We start from the raw sequence: 20,222 nt of genomic DNA on the forward strand, positions 1-20,222 counted from the left end.
GTGACATCACTCATGACATCACTGATGACATCATCCTTGTGACAGTGTGACAGACCTCCTTTCACTGTAATGTAACCCATGAAACACATATTGAAAAATATAAATTAAAATTTTTTTAAAAATGGAGATACCCATACCAGTTACAACAACCAATTCAATAATTCCACCATCTATATACACATTCACTCATTCACCAACAGTTCTATATAGTCACTCATACATATATACACTCATCATATGTAGTGATACACCTATACATCCTGTTACACACCGACAGTCATCCAAACGTTACTCACACACATACTCACACATGCAAATAAACTATTGAACATCCATTTATTTGCATATACAGCTAAACACACACTACCACCTTACTTCTAAGGAAACTTACATATACTTACTCTCTTAAACAATCACTTATAGAAACACATAATTATTTAAACATGAACTCTTTCAATCTCTCACTCTCACATATACTCACTCATATACATCAATACTCACATACACTAGATTAAAACATATGTACTTACTGATAAAGACACTAATGAGACAGTCATTCACTCACTAACACACGCATATACACACTCATCCACCCATACAGTCCTGCACATATACCGTCTTCAAAAAACATACAAACAGTGAGTCAGTCATTGATGCATCTATGTGCTAAGTAACACTCCCACCAAACCATACAGACACTCATACTGATACTAAAAAAACATCTAATAATCTATATACACACATATGTAGCTACTCACCAACCCATGCAGCCATTTATACACAAAGTGAAACACTGATACATATATTTAAATATTTAAACATTAATCGTTAATATATGTATTCACTAAGATACACTTAATATGCCAGTTAATCAATCATTTTTTTAAAAAAAAACATCCATTTACACACTTATTTAAACATTTATTGTTCCATCGACCTTTACATATACATATATAAAATATATTTATTTTTCAGAAAGCCACACATTCACTGGATGGTGTCATCAGTGATGTCATGAGTGATGTAATATGTGACGTCATCAGCAGTGCATTACACGCGCAAGTTATAGTGAGTCCAACTAACTGTAACGTTGAATTTCAATGGTTTTATGTCAGTAAAATTTCCAGCTAACTATAATTGATGTGAAACCTATGTTTTTTTTAGTGAATATATATATATATATATATATATTTGTGTGTGTGTGTATATATATATATTTATATATATATATATTAGAGAGAGAGAGAGAGAGAGAGAGAGAGAGAGAGAGAGAGAGAGAGAGAGAGAGAGTCAGTCGAAAATACATAACAGGGCATCATTTTCAACAATAATGGTTGTGGCATTTATAAACATTTGCTTTTATTACATGAAAAATAGGCCTGGGCAGTGAACTCAAATGATCCTAACGTCTTGGGCTTGGTGAAGGCAAAGCAAGTGTGTTTTCTCTGCAATTCTACATTAAAAAACTATCTGAAACCCTTGATAGAGGTGAATGCATCATTGATCTATTGGAGCGCAATCTGTAGTGACTGTGACAAGTGGGTTCTTTTTTGTACTGGTGAGAGCACAGTCCATGGTTCTCCCTTTAAATTACTATGAGTATGCAAATGCACATAATCACCTAGAAGTTTTCCCATTTGGCCTTGCTTCATCCACCTTAGTAGTAGGCAAGGGTCTTCCCGTCTTTTGCCAGGATTCTGGGCAGCTTGCCAAAAGGCCACCCAGCGGGTTTTCCACTGATTTTGGTGATGCGTTCTTGATGCAGAGGAGTATGAGGACAATTCCACCAAACAAAGAAGCACTTACTTCATAGTTATGAGAAAGTACCCTTGTTTGGTGGAGGTTCACCACTTTGTACTCTTGTCGTCTTCTCTATACGAGGATTCATCTTATCACAGATTCCTGGAAGATGCTTGAGGAAATCAGCCGAGGAGGGGGGCAGCATGTAGGGGGTTGGCTGCAGGCCTTGCAGCCAAACCCTCGCCATGCATGGCCGTATGTAACTATAACAAGCGCCCTCGCCATGCACTGCTAATTACATTACTCATAACATTTTCTGTGACATCATTGATAATATCACTGCAGAAATTGTTGATGAGAAAACTGTGCATGGTGGGCACAAGGTATAGTTACCTTCAGGAATGAGTTATAGTTACCTGAGATAACTCTAACTATAACTGCTAAATTTCTATGGTTTTGTGCATGTGCAATATGAAACCTAACTATAACATCCCTGTAACATTTGGATTTTTTGTGATTTGCTAAAGTTGTTATCAACTGTATTTCCTAACAATAATGTCCTTGTAACCTTTGTTTTTTTCAGTGAATATCTATCTATCTATATATTCTTAAATATATATGTATATATATATATGTATTTCAGCTCCTTTTTCTCCGTATTTTCCAAAGAAAACAAGCACTCACGGGAGGAGGATCAATCGGTTTTTATTACTGACCCTCTGAGCACCAGACTCGTTTCGGCTACTGCCTTTGTCAATGACAAAGGCAGTAGCCGAAACGCGTCTGGTGCTCAGAGGATCAGTAATAAAAACCGATTGATCCTCCTCCCGTGAGTGCTTGTTTTCTTTGGAAAATACGGAGAAAAAGGAGCTGAAATACGAGCGAGGTTCGCCCCTCGCAACAAAGCACCCGTGCTTAAGTGCGCGACCTGGCGAAAAGAGGAAGCAAAAATATATATATGTATGTATATATGTATACAGATATATGTATATATGTATATATTAAATACATGTATATATATGTATATATGTAGATATGTATACATACATATATATGAATACATTTTTTGTATAAACTGTACATAATATATATATCTAGAGAGACATTAATGGTACATAGATTATGTGTATATTTGTACAGGCAAATATAACACAATGAAACGTGCATTACACATGGAAATAAGGGTTACAAATAATACAAATGAATTTGAAATGTATGATTTTACAATACATTACATTCTAATCAAATGTCACATTTTCCCATTCAGGGCGAGATTGAGTGTGTATATATTTGTATAAAGTTTACATAACATATATCTTGAGAGATATTAACTGCATATAGATTATGTATATAATTGTACAGACAAATACAACAAAAAGACATGCATTACACATGTAAATAAGGGTTACTAATAATACAAATGAATTTAAAATGTATGAGACAACAATACATTACATGATGGCGGCCATGAGAAATGTAATCATTTGAGTTTGCGAATCCCTCCTTGCTTTCCATCAACAAAATGAACCTTTCTATGTCGATAAACTTTATTGTTTTTGTTTACAAATGTGGACCCCACCGACATTGACAAAGGCGTGTAGCCGAAACGCGTCTGTCGGGTGTTTGTTTTGTATGTGGCAAATACATTTCTAAAGAATATATATCTCCTGGTGTGCGCCTCCATTACGGTCTGTGAGAGGGATCATCGAAGATCCAATGCTGGTTCTTTAGACCTTGAAAAACAGGCACCGACTCCGTGGGTTTGAAGATCAAAGGATTTTAATCAAAAAACGACCAGACGCGTTTCGGCGTACAAGTCCGCCTTGTTCACTACATCTGTCATCACCATGGAAGTGAGCTTATTTATATTAGTGCAAAGTAACCAATTAGAGGTAAGGTGGTTAGCCCAGGTAACATGTGACATAGAGATAGACATGGAAAAGTTTGTGTCAGATAAGAAGTGCAAGTCATGGTTTAAATAATAAAAGACATGTAAATAAGTCTTTACATTTCGAGTTTTAAATACTTGTGCCTGGGTGCTCCAAATGATCACATTATTATTGTAACGAATAACGGAATTGTAGTGTCTTTGGACATAATTAAAGTGACCCTCCGTTCCATGTATGTTGTACGTGCAAATACGTGCTGTAATTGACATAGAAGACTGATGTAGGCCGTTTTAAGAGGAACCTGGGTGCGCGGTTTCTGTAATGACCGTCATGCAGGTGAGCTTTTCCAACTGTTTGGGCTCGATTCCGATCCGGTAAAATGCGCTCCGAATCGTCGTACGGAGCAATTTTCCCCGTACGAATCGTACCCGTACACGTCCCCGTACGTACGACGAAGTACGATCCGTACCAGGAGCCAAAGACCGTACGAGTCGTACAGGACTTCGTACTACTAAAATATCCGTACGAGTCTCACTCGGAACCCGCTGTACGTGACATCGCTACGGTTCGCGGCTGGTTCATACGACCCAGCAAGTACGATTTGTGTCGGGTACGCAACGTACGAGCCTTTTTTTTACGGGAGCTGGAAACAGCCGTAAACGCATAGTTCGCGCCGAAACAAGTACAGAACGCCCCCCCTGGGGACGCCGCGTTTCCCCCATGATCGCCGGGGTACGCGACGTACCCCTGCGATCATGTGGGGTACGCGCCGTACACCCAGCGTACATGGGGTACGCACCGTACCCCATGTACGGTGGGTGTACGGTGCGCACCCCATGTACGCTGGGTGTACGGCGCGTACCCCACATGATCGCAGGGGTACGTCGCGTACCCCGGCGATCATGGGGGGTACGCGGCGTACGGTGTGTATGTGATTGAGCGCTTTTCCGTACGAATCGCCCTTACCTGACGCCGACCGTACGAATAGCGTCCTGCTCACCCGGTCCGGATCGTACTCGCCGGGTCGTACGGTGTGTTTACGAGTCGTACGGAAACGGCTACGAATACGACTCGTACGGGGGATTTTTTTTACCGGATCGGAATCGAGCCCTTTGTGTTGTGTGTTCTGGCACTGCTGTATCTTTACAACCCCCCTGGTAACGGGTAGTTGGTGTGTTTGGAGGGTGGCCCCCACTCGGCATAATAATAGTGGTATTCCGCTCGGTCTGAGGAATGTTCACCACAGCCGGTATTTGGATGTGTTTATCTGGTGACAGGGGAGGGCGCGCTTCGTGGCGTCTGCACAAGATTGACAGACTAAGAGGGTGAGTCAGGCCGGGATCTGTGTGTTGGTAATGTCGCGTGTATATATATACATAGAGAGAGAGATTGAGTGTCAGTCGAAAATGCATAACAGGGCATAATTTTCACACAGTAATGGTTGTGACATTTATAAACATTTGCTTTTATTACATTAAAATAGGCCTGGGCAGTGAACTCTGCTCCATTCAAGGAGTTTTTCGCACTCTGCGCGCCGCAGATTTAGCCGAGTTCTGAAATACTCTGCATACTTTTTTCCTCACACGAGGAAAGGAAAATCTAAAGCTAGGCTGCTTCCCAGTGAGATTTCTCAATGCGGGCGGTTGTGGAGGGTCGCTCCTACTCGCGTTGAGAAACCTTCCACAGAGTTGAGGAAGCTGCTACTCAAGTAGAACTTCTACTTGAATGGCAGAAAGAAGCAGCACCCTCCTGCACTGCACGCGATGCTGTTCACATTGATTTTACAGTGTGGGACAAACACATAGCACTAAAAATCTGCGCGAATGGTGCAAGGTAACGCACTCCACCACTCACGCAACTCCTCGTAGTTTGGCAGATTTGTTTGTCTCTTCATGGAGTTCCGCGTAGAGGAACTCTGCAAACTCTGCCCAGCCCTAATTAAAAACTTATCACCCCAGTTTCATGTCTATTAAAGCTAGGTGGGCTGTAAAAATGTGTTGTTCTAAAAATTGGGTCGTCATTTAAAAACATTTGGGAAGCACTGTAACAGAGCGATGCAAAGAAAGATAGATTGACAGACACATAAATGAGTATTGAAATATTTAGCCTTTCAAACTGTCAGACAGGGATGGATAGATGATAAATGGTGGCTAGTGAATAGTGGGAGTCAGTAAGAGGATGCATGCATTTGTAGGTGGGCTAAACTCGCTGGTATGTACGTATGGGTGAGTACTTGGATGTATGGGTGGATGTGGATGAATTTATCAATGGGTGGGTGTGTGGCTAAATCAATAGATGAATGTATAGGTGGGTGTGTGTATGGATGAATGGGCCAGGATGGATTGATAAGTGTAAGAAAAAAAATATATATAATACAAGATTGACAGATTCAACTTTTGAACTTCACTGAAAGGTTAGTTTTCCTTATCACCCTTGCATGTTTTTTTGCAGTATGCCGCACTGTAATCCCTCCATCCTGCCCACCTAGTACTTCCCCTCCACCAGGTCCCATGCTCTCAGTTTTGAACTCTGAGTCCTGGCTAATGACAGTGTTGGCTCAAGTTGAGATGCCTTCTTGCTAATCAGCGAGGGGGTGGGATCTCGTCGCAGATTAATCAAGTCTGCGTCAGGGTCCTCGCTAGGCCTTGTGTATGAAAGCCTCAGCCTTTCAAATATGTATGACCAGGCTCATTTATTTTGCTCATTGATGCTTTTCCCTCTTGAATTTGAGGGGGAAGACTGGCTGCGGTTTGTAGGAGGAAAAACTAAAAAATCTGTGAATATGGGTGACAGTGATGAATTTGTGACTTAAGGTTTCCTCTCTGCAGCTCAGCATCAGGAATTACATCACGTGCCTGTAAATCATATATTCGAGAAGTTACAAGGTATATAGAGAAGCAAAGTTTGCATGAATGTCAAAGGAAGAAAGTCAATCAGAGGGTGTTTCGGTTATAGTAAAACAAACATGAATGTACTGCAGTTCTATCTATTCACTCTGTAGATTAACGTAACTACTTCTGTTGTTCTGGTATATAAAATATGTGTTTTTAGATAGCAGCATTTCTTGATATATGTCTTAAAGAACAGCCACTCCTTTTTAACTAATGGCCATTCCCAGCAAGTCGCAGTTTGGAAGTTCGTTTTACACCCATTACACAACAAAAATAAGATGGGATACACATCTCCAGGGTGAGGTGAAGGAAGAAAGTACTGTCAAGGTTATCCGAGCTGAGTTCATGACCTCAATGCGTCACAGGAAGGGTAGGTAGGGTTGAGAGCACCACCAGCAGGGTTGCGATTCATAGTGGCAATAATATCATAATGCGTTGGGGAAACACAGCTCTGGTGGACTGCCAAACCATCGGTAGGATTTACCTTATTTTCAATCAAAATGTATGGAGTTCCATTTTAATGCAAGCTACGCATAGAGATTAATTTCAGCTCAGCAGAGTGGGTTGCTCAAAGACCTGGAGATTGTGCTAGAGGACAAGTTCCCGAAGCCCTGGAAAAAGGAGTCTTTCAGAAGCAGTAACTCTTTCATTCAAGTGTGGGGAGAAGCAGATGTTTGTTGTGTTGTAGTAGTTCGGGGTATGAGAAGACAACGATCTTTGATCACTAAGATGAAATTAGCTTTGGGGATTTCTGCGTTTGTGACTCCACTACGAGTGGCAAGCCGTGCTTACACCAAAATATAGCACTGGCTCTCCAACCTAGGCACTACATACCTCTCTCAGTTGTGACACCATGATGTGTGGTTTGGTTTGATTCTCACCAGTACATGACTACACTTCCTCCTTGGTCTAGTGTGCCAAGCATTTAAGAGACATAGCCCCTAGCCAGTCATTCTTAGATATTTACCATGCCACCAACCTGATTTGTGACTCCATTAATCCTTCCATGTGAGTTTTGCTAAACTAGTCAGATGCCCTACTGTGGGAAGTTTATTTTACACATGCGTCTATCACACAGCCAGGGGATCTGGAAACTGGGTATATTCTGATTCACTTTGAAAATCAAACATTACAGTTTGTGGCTCACACACAGTGAGGTGACGTTCCGTCTCTCCTCTACCATAGGCAAGGACATCTCCTCTCTCCCTGATGGTGTATACTCAGAAGTGTCCCATAATTATTCTGGGTGGTAGCAAATAATCGTGAGATGGACACTCTCATGTGAAGGATTCCGTGGTCAATTTCTCCTAACTCCCTCTTGGGTCCATCTAAATACTGAGCTTTGCCTGAAATTCTTTCCTTGAAAGTGTTAGACTTCTGCAATGGCTCAGGCCAAAATCCAGATGAGGGGTCTGATGGCCCTTTTCTGTGGTGAACTAACGTCTCAGCTGTCTTCCTAGGTTCTCCGCTCTTAGCGTTGACCTCCTGCATGCCCTCACTTACTACTCAATCAAAGGATTCAGCCCATCTGGGCCTGACAATTTCTTTTAATACTTTGTGCTTGTCTGAACACAGGCTCCTAACACAATGAGCCGGGTTGTCCCACTGGTGGGTTCACGCAAGTTTAGTCCTTTCTGAAGGTAGAGACACTGGCTCGTCAGGATCTACCCAACAAAGACTATGTTTATCCTACACACTCACTTCAGGCTTAGCAGCACAGAGGCCACACATGGCTGCCTCATGAGGAGCACCCATGACCACTGCTTATCTCCTCATAGATCAGCTCTAAGGTTTTATTCACCAAATAGATATGGGCACACACTGCCAGCCGACGTAACAGTGTCCATCAAACATCCTGGAATCACTTGCATTATATTTACTCGATAAAGTCAGAAGCATGGCATTTGAGTTTGCATCAAATCATTTTCATTGAACGACAATGATTGAAACAGGTCAATATATCATTTTAGAGTAATAGTGCTACAATCATAAACCAGGTGACAGCATAGTACCACAAACATGAAAAAGAAACGTTAGAAAATGTGAAGAGTGACGTTGTTTGGCTGAACAATCATTTTGTCGTGAAAATAAGTCAGAAGTAATCATCGTCAAGATCCAACAAGTGAGCAGTTGTAACAGTCCTAACACTAAGATTAGTCGGCATTTCAACCCACTATGTAATGTATACTGATGGGCTGGGGGGTTCAACAGGGCAGCCATCACCGTCTGCTTTGCACCAGGTGCAGCGAATATTGGGACAGCTTCTCTTGCCTGCACAACTAAATCAACCGGGCTCTCTGGTCCAATTTAATCCACAGAGCAACCAGAACACTTTTTCTGGGTTCCTTCTCTAGACACACTCAATAGATTATGTTCTTGTTGTTGAGCTCATTGTTTTTTATCCTTTTGAAAAGTATTGACCTAAAGACAATGCACACTGAGGTTGTGCTGCTACTCAAATGTTACAAGACCAATTGTCCTAAAGAAGAGCCCAGCATCCATTTTAAGATGGGTTGAAACATCACGGTCCAGAGTTTAACTGTTGGATGTTTAAATAATTAATGGAGTAAATATAGCAATTATTTTCTCATGCTTGCTGTTATCTCCATACTGGTAATTTTCAAAATTTATGGGAACCCTTGTAATTGCGCTTATTCACCTTTTTCACTTGTCACTCTGTCCATTCGTACCATGTTTGACATTCTCCAAGAATGAGGTCCCTCAATTTCTATGGTATGAACAGAGACATGAAGCCAAGAGAGTTATTGGCATGGACATGAATGCAGGGCAAGGTGCGTGCCCGATCTCCATTGGCTCACACCCATTCTTTCACAGGCTGGATAGCACAATTATGCTGCAATGGCTTCCACAAGGTTAAGGCCTCATATTACCCTGAAAACATACATGAGGGAGAAGTGATGTCTTACTTCTTCTATTTCCACTGCCTGCTTATATTAGTGCCCAGAATTGGCTCAAGTGTGACTGACAGGCTTGTCTGATTTCAAAAGAGAAGCTGGAAGTGCTCCAGCACTGAGCCATCCTGACAGTGACTTCGAATTCTGCACGCTTTTCGAAAAGGGCTTTTTTGATGAAAATACTTTTCACAACGCCTGCGTACCATGCATACCAGCTTCTTTTTGTAACTGGTGTCTGCAGAAGCCCTAGCAACTGCTTCTAGATGTCTATCCACCATCAGGTATTTTCTATATCTACCTCAAGGATCTTCCCCCTTTAGTGGGGCTGAGAATGAATCACTAGAAAAAAGAGGGATGTAGTCGTGGTGAGGGACATAATGGATAAGAAACTATGAAAAGCGGGAAAGGAAACTGGAAGAGAAACAATAGATCAAGGGAAGGGACGAAATAAGAGACAGAAAATAAAAGTGATAGCGATAAAAGGAGTGTTCCTAATGGAAGAAAGGGACAGATATGGGTAGGGATGAAAACAAAGGAACACTTCAATATCACACAATAAATGTGTTCCTTACTACATAAATGACGGTGTATTCTGTAGTAGGTCTGGCCCTGAAATTAGGGGGTCAAGTGATGCTACCTGCTGGGAGGATCAACAGGTACTAGGTCCTTCAAGGGGGCTGAGACAAGAATGCAGACGCACCTGCAGATGTCTCGAGAAGAATAGGCGAAACAGCAAAACTTCGGGAGACTGCACCACATACACGAACACCATGACAGAATACCACCAACTCATTAGATCAACCAAAAGGACCTTTACCAAGAACAAGATTACCGCCAACTCCAGCAACACGAAGGAACTCTTCAAAATCATACAAGAATTCATCAAAGCCCCCAGCGGGGCCACGGACATCAAGCTTCCCCTCCGACCTCTGCAACATGCTCAGCTCCTACTTCCATCTGAAAATCAAGTGCCTTGACAACAACTTCAACAAACACACACCAGACTTCGAAACCACTCCCTCCTCGAACAACACAAGCCAATCCACCATCTCCGCCTGGACCCCAGCCACCACCGAAGACACCGAATCGACCATGAAAGGCATCCACTTAGGAGCACCCACAGACACCTGCCCCCCGCACATCCTCCACAGAGCTGCCCCTGCACCGGAACTACGACACACCATCAACACCACCTTCAAAACCGGCATTTTTCCCACCGACTGGAAAAGCACAAAAGTCAAGCCCCACTACCGACCCATCTACCTCCTCCCCTTCATGGACGAAGTCACTGGGCAGAGCCAACAGCAGACTAGATGGGCTTGAGGTGTATTAAATATGCCACCAATCCATGCTGGTGAAATGATTCATCATCCAAGCCCAGAAAATGTTTTGATCACAATAGCAAAAAATATCAAAGACTCAGACATTTTTGAAAGGAGCATCTTTATGTGTTTTTAGTCTTGTCTCGTGAGAGTCCATTCTTCTGACCCCCACAACCCACTACAAATGAGGGGGAGGAAACATTTGAGCAGGGACTGTCAGTCCTGATGCTAGTTCCAGATGACTTGTTTCAAAGAGTCAAATGCAGTTGCATGGCAGAAATTACCTCTCCCTACTTTTTGCAAACTAATTTCCATTTAGATACGGTAAAAAAATGTAATTGTATTCCTTTTCCATACATAGGAGTGCTCTGTTATATTTGTGCAACAGCTCCTTTAGGATAGGGTCCATGTGATCTTAAAAGCCATAAACCAAAGCAAGTTTGCTAAATAAAGATATCAATACACTAACAGTGCATACTTCTTTTTTTAGCATACTTTAGTTCAGTAATTACAGTTGGTTTCCATTAAATCCGGCTTTGTCCATTTGCTACACTTCTGAAGAGACAATCAGTTGATTCCAGTTCTAGTTTGGAAGTGGTCACAGATTGCTAATGATGTCTGTTTAATTTTTTATTCATCCAGCCAAATTTCCCTTTTTTTTTTATTTCAAAGTATTTTATTGAGAAATTTTACACATACAATTAGCATTGCTTTCCCCTCATGGGGTAACATCACAATCTGGCTTTACATGACACTATACAGGTAAGTTGTCTACATGATCGGATGTCCCCCTTTCCACTGTCCTAGTATAGGAGTGATAGAAAGTGGGAGGGGAGAAAAAGAGAAAGAGAAAGAGAAAGAAAGAAGAGAAAAGTGCTCATGGAGAGCTCTTACTTGTGGTTTTACCATGGCCTGCAGGAGTGTAACTTATGGGCTACCGCCCTACTTTTGTTCTGTTCATGGGGGCTCGAAGTGACCCAAGTATTCATCCAGTGTTGTCCACGTACCCCTGGTTGCCGGTCTCCAGGGCGAGTTGCGTAGTGCGATACTGTCTGTGCCTCTAAGGTGTGTTATCCAGTTGAGCCACCGCTTGAATGTCGCCTTGTGTGTCTCCTTCCATTTGGAGACCACCATTTTAACTGCTGAGGTCAGCAGGAGGTCTAGCAGGTCCCTTTCCTGTTTAGACTCTAGGTCAGTGGTTATGAACGCCGTGGTAAGGGTGGAGAATTCTGGCTTTAGTGTACATCCCAGCATTTTATTTATAAACGTGAATATCTCCTTCCAGAACTTTTTTACTTTAGGGCAGTGGAAGATGAGGTGTGCTAGGTCCCCTTTTTCTTTCTCGCAGTTCCAACAAAAGTTGTTTTCCCTGAGGCCTAGTGCCTCTAGTCGCGCCGGGGTCCAGTATGTTTTATGTAGAAGCCAGAATTTTGTCTGGGCCAGAACTAGGGTTATCTTGTTCTTTGAGGGGGAGGCCCAGGACTTCTGGGACTTCCTGGAAGAATGCATGATGGCATTCAATCTGGGGGAGGCATACAATAAGAAGGTAATGGCGCTATACGGGAACCCAAAAGCGGCATTGTAATCAATGGGGCGGTCTAAGGGCCTTTTGACCTACAGCACGGCACAAGACAGGGCTGCCCTCTACCCCCCTCGCTCTTCCTGTTGGCCTTGGAACCTCTAATCAGGGACATCAAGACCAACGAGGAAGAGAAGGAGTATGCATCAACGAGGTGGAGGTCAAACTAGCCGCCTTCCGGATGACATCCTCATCGTGACAGAACTACCAAAGAGCTCCATTGCAGGACTGATAGGAACGATTGAAAAGTACTCAAAAAACTCAGGATATAAGCTGAACAAAGACAAGTCTGAGTGCAAGCCCCTCCACGTATACACACAGAAGGAAACCTCTGGTGGGTCGGGTCTGGCCTGGCAAACGGGCGTCATTAAGTATTTAGAGATTCACTTCAACAATGACCTCAAAACGACACTAGACAAGAATGAGAATCGAGTATTAGAGAAGACAAAGACTCTTCTAGAGGCCTGGTCTCCCAAATTTATTACATGGTGGGGCAGAGTTGAAACAATGAAGATGATCACACCAATGATTAACTACCTACTGAGCATGCTTGCACTAATAATCACAGATGATTTTCACCGCAAACTAGACAAGATGATTAATACATTCCTATGGAGAGAGAAAAGAGATAGGATAAGCCTAAAAAAGCTAAGACTAAGCAAGGAATTGGGGGGGCTAAACCTAGCAGACTAAAGAGCATATCAAACCGCATTCATAGCAAAGCAAGGCGCTTAGTGGCTATCACCTCCCAAGGAATACATGCTGATATGGCTACAAATAGAGCGAGCAATCCTAGACAACCTGGATCCAATGGTACTACTAACAGCCAATAAACACACACACACCTCCAAATTTCCCTTTCTTTGCTGAATAGTCGATTTTCCCAAAATAAATCTATATACATTGCAACAGGATCCCAAAGAGACCCTTTAAAAGTGGTCAGTTGATGTTGTTCACCAATGCACGACCCAGTGGAGCTAGGCTGCACTGGCAGGCGTTCTTCATATGGCAACGTAAAGCGGCACATCTGGGTCACCGCCTAGTAGTGGCACAAAAATGAAAACAAAAGGCATGAAACCGGCCTTTATTTCAGTGTTTGAGGAACCCTCCAGCAATGAAAGTACCACCTTGCCTGGATGGGTGAAAATCGTTTTACTGGTCTTAAGTGAGTGCTTCATACCTGTGGGCCCGCATCTCCCTGTGGCCCTGGGAGTCCTGGTGGCCCAGGGGCGCCAATCTTCCCTGGAAATCCAGCCGGACCTTTGAAGCCGCCTAGGCCTGGAAACCCTTTGTCGCCCTGCAGATAGCACAGATAGCAAGTGTTAGGCATGGGAAACTGAGCACAAGTTTACTATAAATTCTGATGCGGTCATTTAATTTTAAGTCAAGTGCTTGATTTACAAATCCTGCAACTTAAAATGAAACATCTTATGATGTGCTCTTAATTTAACAAATGATGCATATTTTTAGAGCAATATCTATTTTGGTAATAAGTGAGTTAACAAATTGTCAATTACATTCATCGGGTTCAATGAAAAAATAGAAACTCCAAGATGTAAGCAAGAGGAATGGATAAAGGAAGATATTTCTGCATTAGGAGGAAGCAAACAAAACGGGTGTTTGTTACAATAATGTGCATTCATTATGTGAATAATATCTATACAGCACATGCCACAAATAAGTGCAGTTATGTTACTCAACTCAGTTGTCTTCATTTTATAAACCTTGAAATTTATGGAATTATGAAGGGTTGGACCTGCTACAATTGTTGCCCAAATCACTCTACAACTCTACCCATTTAGCTAACTCACTGGCATCTTATTGTCTTCCCCGAGGCTGCATCCAAAAACTATATAAATCTATTCTAACTGGTGCATTTTCATTTCAATAGATTATTGTAAAAGAATAAACTAAGCTATCTTGAATCTACAAATCTGTGGCCTGAGCCTTATCTTGTCCATCGTGGTGCTCCATCCTTCCGGTCAGATTGTATGCAGGGGCAGAGCTTCTGGGGTGTTCGGGGTGTTACACCCCCCCCCTAATAAATGTATTTTCTGGAAAATATTTGGGTACAGGTTCTTTCAGTCGGGTATGGCGAGGTGTCTGTCGGATTTCACGAGGAATTTTTTTCATACGCATAAAACAAAATAACAGAGAGGGAGTGTGTGTGTGGTATTTTGTCTGTGTGTATGTAAAAATTCCTTCTGAAATCCGACAGACAAAATAACACAATCACACTCCCTCTCTGCTTTGAAAGTCTTCCAAAATGCTGGTTATTTTACAAAATATTGTTTTTCCTCTCACTTAGTGCCCCTACCAATCCACATTCGTCTTACTTTCCACTAACCCCTCTCATGTGCCCTGCTTGCCGTATGATGTAGTTTGACATGGTATGTTATGTTATGTTTAATTTATACAGCACACTGCTACTCAAAGAGTGTCCCGGTGCTTGCTCCGGAAAGCAAGATGCACACAGATCAAAAGCTAAGGAGCAGCGTTTTTAGTTTTTTCTTAAAAAACAATGGATCCTGGGTGCCCCAGAGCGCCAGGGGCAACATGTTCCTGGCCAGATCAGCTTTCCGAACAAAGGAGCTCCCGCCGAGCCTTTGGCGATTGAACCTGGGGGTCTGTATCAGCAGCTGAGCGGACAAGTGCAACAGTCTCCCTGGTTTATAGAACATACATCTCTTCTGAAGATAAGTGGGGCCTAAATCGAAGAGGGCCCGATGAGCGATGGACAGCATTTAGACGAGATTCAACTGGGAGCCAATGCAAGGTGCGCAAGTGGGTGCATACGCTATGCCTAGATGACAGACCCAATAGCAATCTGGCTGCCGAGTTTTGGACTACTTGCAATTTCTTGGAAAACCCGGGCTACCAACCAGAAGGGCATTGGCATAATCCAAGCGGGACGAGATCAGGGCGCGGACCACAGTTTCTTTGGCACTTCTAGGCAGAAGGGGAAGAAACTTCCTCAGGATTTTCAAAGTGCCAAAGCAGGTCCCTACCAACTTCTTCACTTGTGTCGAAAAGTTAAACGGCACTTTTTCCCGCAATGGACCGGGGAAAACCGGGAGGCCACAGCTTTCTCTGAAATCCGCAGAGAAAGAGCCAAACAAGAGCACCTCATATTTTCCTTTGTTACACTTCAGCTGTGCATTCGCAAGCCAGTGAAAGACAGAAGACAGACAGTGTTGTGCAGCCACGACAGAGTCATCCTCCTTACTCCAGGAAAACAAAAGCTGAGTATCATCAGCATATGCCATCACTTTGGCCCCTAATGCCTCCGCGAGACAGATGAGCGGAGTCACATAGATGTTAAAAAGAAGGGGGCTAAGTGATGACCCCTGCGGCACGCTGGTTGTCACTTGCATAGGCACGGAGGCACACGGGGGAAGCCAAACTTGCTGTGACCGGCCTTACAAGAAGGACCTGATCCACTGCAGAGCCGATCCAGAAATACCTATTTCTGATTGACGATCAAGGAGCAGAGAGTGGGGTACAGTGTTGAATGCCGCCGAGAGGTCCAGCCTGCCATTATTTGCCAGCCTGATTGTTGGAAAATCTGAAGCTCACCCCCACCTCCTCCCCAATCTTCCTGACTGAGCTATGCCACTGATTGTATGTCGAGATAAGCAAGTGAATTTTCGGCATAAATTCTTTTAAGCCATTATGTGGCATCAGCAGATACAGAATTGTGGGTGCAAATTCTGAATGCAAGTGGAACGTTCTATACAAAGAAAAGTAAAAGTGGCGTTCTAAATAGACTTTGTTTTTTTTTCTGTGAACGGCTTATCAACTTTGGCTTTTTTACAGTATTTATCCTTCGGTACTACTTTGGAGTTAAAAGTGTTCCTTTTCTTTTGCTAATAGCTTAAGAATAGATATTCTCAAAGTAAAACACTATGGGCCTGATGCAAAGTTCGGTGGACGGGTTACTCCTTCACAAACGTGACGTATATCCTGGCCACTGTATTACATGTGCATTATTTCCAATGGATTTGTACGGGAAACAACCATCACAACGCAACTTTTAAAATGCACTACCATCACAACGCAACTATTACAACGCAGGATCCATTACAACGCATGCCATTACAACGCATGCCATTACAATGTAAGTATAGGTAAGTATATAATATTATTAATATTAATTTAATTTTAATTTAATTACAATTTTTAAATTAATTTTCTTAAATTAATCATAATTTAATTTATTATATTAATTTTCAGTATTTTAATTGTATTTTATTTCCATTAAATAATTAAAATTAAATTTATTTTAATTAAACTCCATGTTCACTATCCAACACTTACCCTACTATTACACCCCCCTGGAGTTAGAATAGTAATTGTTACCCCTACACTATCCAGCACTTACGCTACTATTACACCCCCCTGGAGTTAGAATAGTAAATTTTACCCCTACACTATCCAGCACTTACCCTACTATTACACCCCCCTGGAGTTAGAATAGTAATTTTTAACCCTATACTATCCAGCACTTACCCTACTATTACATCCCCCTGGATTTAGAATATTAATTATAACCCCTACACTATCCAGCACTTACCCTACTATTACATCACCCTGGAGTTAGAATAGTAATTTTTACCCCTACACTATCCAACACTTACCCTACTATTACACCCCCTGGAATTGGAATAGTAATTTTTACCCCTACACTATCCAACACTTACCCTACTATTACACCCACCTGGAGTTAGAATAGTAATTTGTACCCCTACACTATCCAACACTTACCCTACTATTACAACCCCTGGAGTTAGAATAGTAATTTTTACCCCTACACTATCCAACACTTACCCTAAATTAATTGAAATTAATTATTTTTAAAAAATTGTAATTAAATTAAAATTAAAATAATATTAATACAATTATATACTTACCTATACTTACATTGTAATGGCATGCATTGTAATAGCATCTGCGTTGTAATGGCATGCGTTGTAATGGCATGCGTTGTAATGGATCCTGCGTAGTAAAAGTTGCCTTGTGATGGTATGCGTTGTGAATGTATGCGTTGTAACGTCATACATCCGATTTATACAGCATGGGGACAATAGGTCAGCCCTCTTCAGCCATTGGCTAACTTAACTGTGAGTGGCAGCATTCCGCTCTTTTAATCAGGGCACATCCACATCAACATAGTTTCCATCACTGCTTGGAACTCGTACCTGCATTTAGAGATTACAAATATATTTTTGCAGATCACCCAGAACGCGGCTGCGCGTGCCATTTTTGGCCTTCATCGTCGCACTAGCGCCTCTAATCTTCTTGTATCCCTCCACTGGCTTCCGGTGCGGAAGAGGATACTGTTTAAGGCCATGACTCTTGCCCATAAGGCCTTACATGGCACTGGTGCCAAGTATCTTCAGAGGAGGCTGGACTTCTATCGACCTGCACGATCCCTCAGGTCAGAAACCTTGGCCTTGGCTCGGGTACCACGCATTAAAAAGGCTCGGCTAGGCGGCCGGTCTTTCAGCTTCCTTGCTCCTCAGCTATGGAACTCGCTTCCGTTGTCTCTGCGAAACACCTCTAATCTGCTTGTCTTTAGGAAAGACTTGAAGACTTGGTTGTTTGCTGGATAATTGTTCCCTTCCGGGTGCCCCTCTCTGTTATTGTTATGTTCCCTGTTCTTCCTCTTGGTCAGGAGCTCAAAGCGCCGGGACACTCCTTTGGAGTAGCCGTTGCGCTATAAAAGTCCCATTTTAACATTAACATTAACATTTTAGCTTTCAGCCAATGTTTTATTTTTTTCAAGGGCCCATCACCTCCCCCAAAAATAAAGTTTTACAAAAAATATGACAAATAAAAACAGGCACAGACAGCGCCAAACGGCTGGCAGCCATCACACACCTGTTGGCTGTGCAAATGCTTGTTTCAGTTTGTGTTCTGCAATTGCTGGTTCCTACGAAAGGTATGAGCACTTCTTGTTTTCTGGGCATCTATTTGATCAATCTTCACCTTTTCTTATCATTAGCAGACTACAATAGTCAAACGTGATGGAAATTCTAATTTATATTTTCAGTGTTTTTGCGAGTCTCAATTAGCGTTATTCTGAACTCTGGCAAACTGGCGCGACGGGGACATCTGCCAGCATAGTACACATATGTAAGTGAAATAAAATATTCACACCAGAAAAACAGTCTCTCTTCTTGGCAGGCAAGAGGCAAAACAAAGCTGTTGGCTTCGTACTGCTGGATTCTCTCTGATCCCGGCTTCGCAGGGTGACTGGGGGCACATCCACGCTCTGACCGAGAAAGGCACAAAAGTTGTTTTTTCTGACTTCATAAAAGTAGCAGATGCTGTTTTTTTCTTTAGAGTTGTTTACTAGCAGCAACAGTGAATTAGCAGGGGCTCTTTACTGCCCACCCTATAAAGGGTGCAGTGTTTAATTTGTAAAAAACATAAGTGCCAGGGCTCTCCTCAGGAGGCCACTGCAGCTTGCACCACCCCTTGCCAGCATTGCCAATGACATACCAAGGGCTTTAAGTGGGCCGGGTCTCACCGGTGCTGAGCACCAGCAGTTTTTTAAAGGGGGCTTCGAAACGGGTCTCTCTCGGGCTCTGATTTGTGCCCTTGCACAGGCGGTCCATGTTTTTTCCAGAGTGCAGTGACCAGGCCCGGACTGGCCATAGCGGGCACCGGGCAATCCCTCGGTGCGCCACATGGGTGGGGACTGGTTTTGGGCCCCTGGGGGCTGTTTTTGTTACAGGGCCATTTTTGCAGCAAGGCCGAAAAACGGCCCGGAGAAGTGCTTGGCCATCTCCCCCGCCCCCCCCCCCCCTCAGTGGGGAGGGGGGAGGGGCAGCTGAGCACTTTGCCAGGGCCGGTTGTGGTTCCCAGTCCGGCCCTGGCAGTGACAGCAGGCACATCGATGTGCACGTGCTCACACGGCTCACTTCTCACTAGTGGAGAAGTTACAGCATGACGTCATGCCAGATGAGCGTTGTAGGGGAAGGGAACTCCTTAAGAGAGTCATTTTCTCTCTGGATTTCCCTTCTGTTGTTGAAACTCAGGAGCAGCAACATTGTCATGGTGTCACCAGGGCTTTAAGTGGAAGCCTTTTCAATATTATATACAAGCCATAGTTGCTGCTTATTTATCTTATGCAACTAACAACCATTGACAAAGCCAATAGTACTGACTTGTTGTAGGTATGATGTAACTTGTTGTATCATATATCCAGTGCTTGAAATGTATAAATAAAAGTGAAGGTACTCTGTACCAGAGTACCTGCTTGTTTCTGAGAAGTGCCGGTACTCTCCAATTGAAAGTAATAGGTCTCTCTTGAGAAGTGCCGGTACTCTCCGTCTCAAAATAAAAAAATGCCAGTACTCAATATTGGGCAGTAACGGCGCATTTAAAGCACTGCATATAGCTAGATGCAATGACAGAAACAGCAAAATACAAGTTGGGCAGCACACTATGCCCATGTTACTGACGAAACGCCGACATAGGAGGAAAATCGCCACGAAGAGATAACGCACTGGGAACTGCCTAAATGAAATCCAGAAACCAGGCGGCAAGATACAGACAATAAGGTTGTCTTCCAGAAACCTCCCGGTAAAGACTTTCAAACACGAACTTACTCCAAGAAGAAAGCATTACCTTACCGGTTGCTTCAACATTTGATGCTATGTAAAGACACGAAGGATAAAGTCAAAGAACAACCACCGTTCTACCACAAAGGGTATAGCATGATGTCCTACACAAGACTAGCATGAGCCCTGATGAAGACCTTTCCTAAATCATATCCTGATACTTGAAAGAAGGTCGAAACGCGTAGGCTTAATATCCAGGCCAGGAGAACTAGATGCCCTATGATCTAATATACCAATAGGACATACAGTGAGAGACGT

At 42.8% G+C, this 20,222-nt stretch overlaps 1 protein-coding gene across 1 annotated transcript in view; it reads right to left on the reverse strand.

Moving 5' to 3' along the window:
• The window catches only part of LOC147751039 (uncharacterized), a 195,847-nt gene that overhangs the window by 31,479 nt on the left and 144,146 nt on the right, over nucleotides 1-20,222 (reverse strand). Inside the window, exon 11 of the mRNA XM_086932138.1 lies at nucleotides 13,517-13,633. Coding sequence (XP_086788264.1) covers nucleotides 13,517-13,633 — 117 coding nt within the window. The remainder of the gene's footprint in view (nucleotides 1-13,516; nucleotides 13,634-20,222) is intronic.

Source organism: Lissotriton vulgaris, chromosome 1_1 (assembly GCF_964263255.1).
Source record: "Lissotriton vulgaris chromosome 1_1, aLisVul1.2, whole genome shotgun sequence".
NCBI lineage: Eukaryota > Metazoa > Chordata > Amphibia > Caudata > Salamandridae > Lissotriton > Lissotriton vulgaris.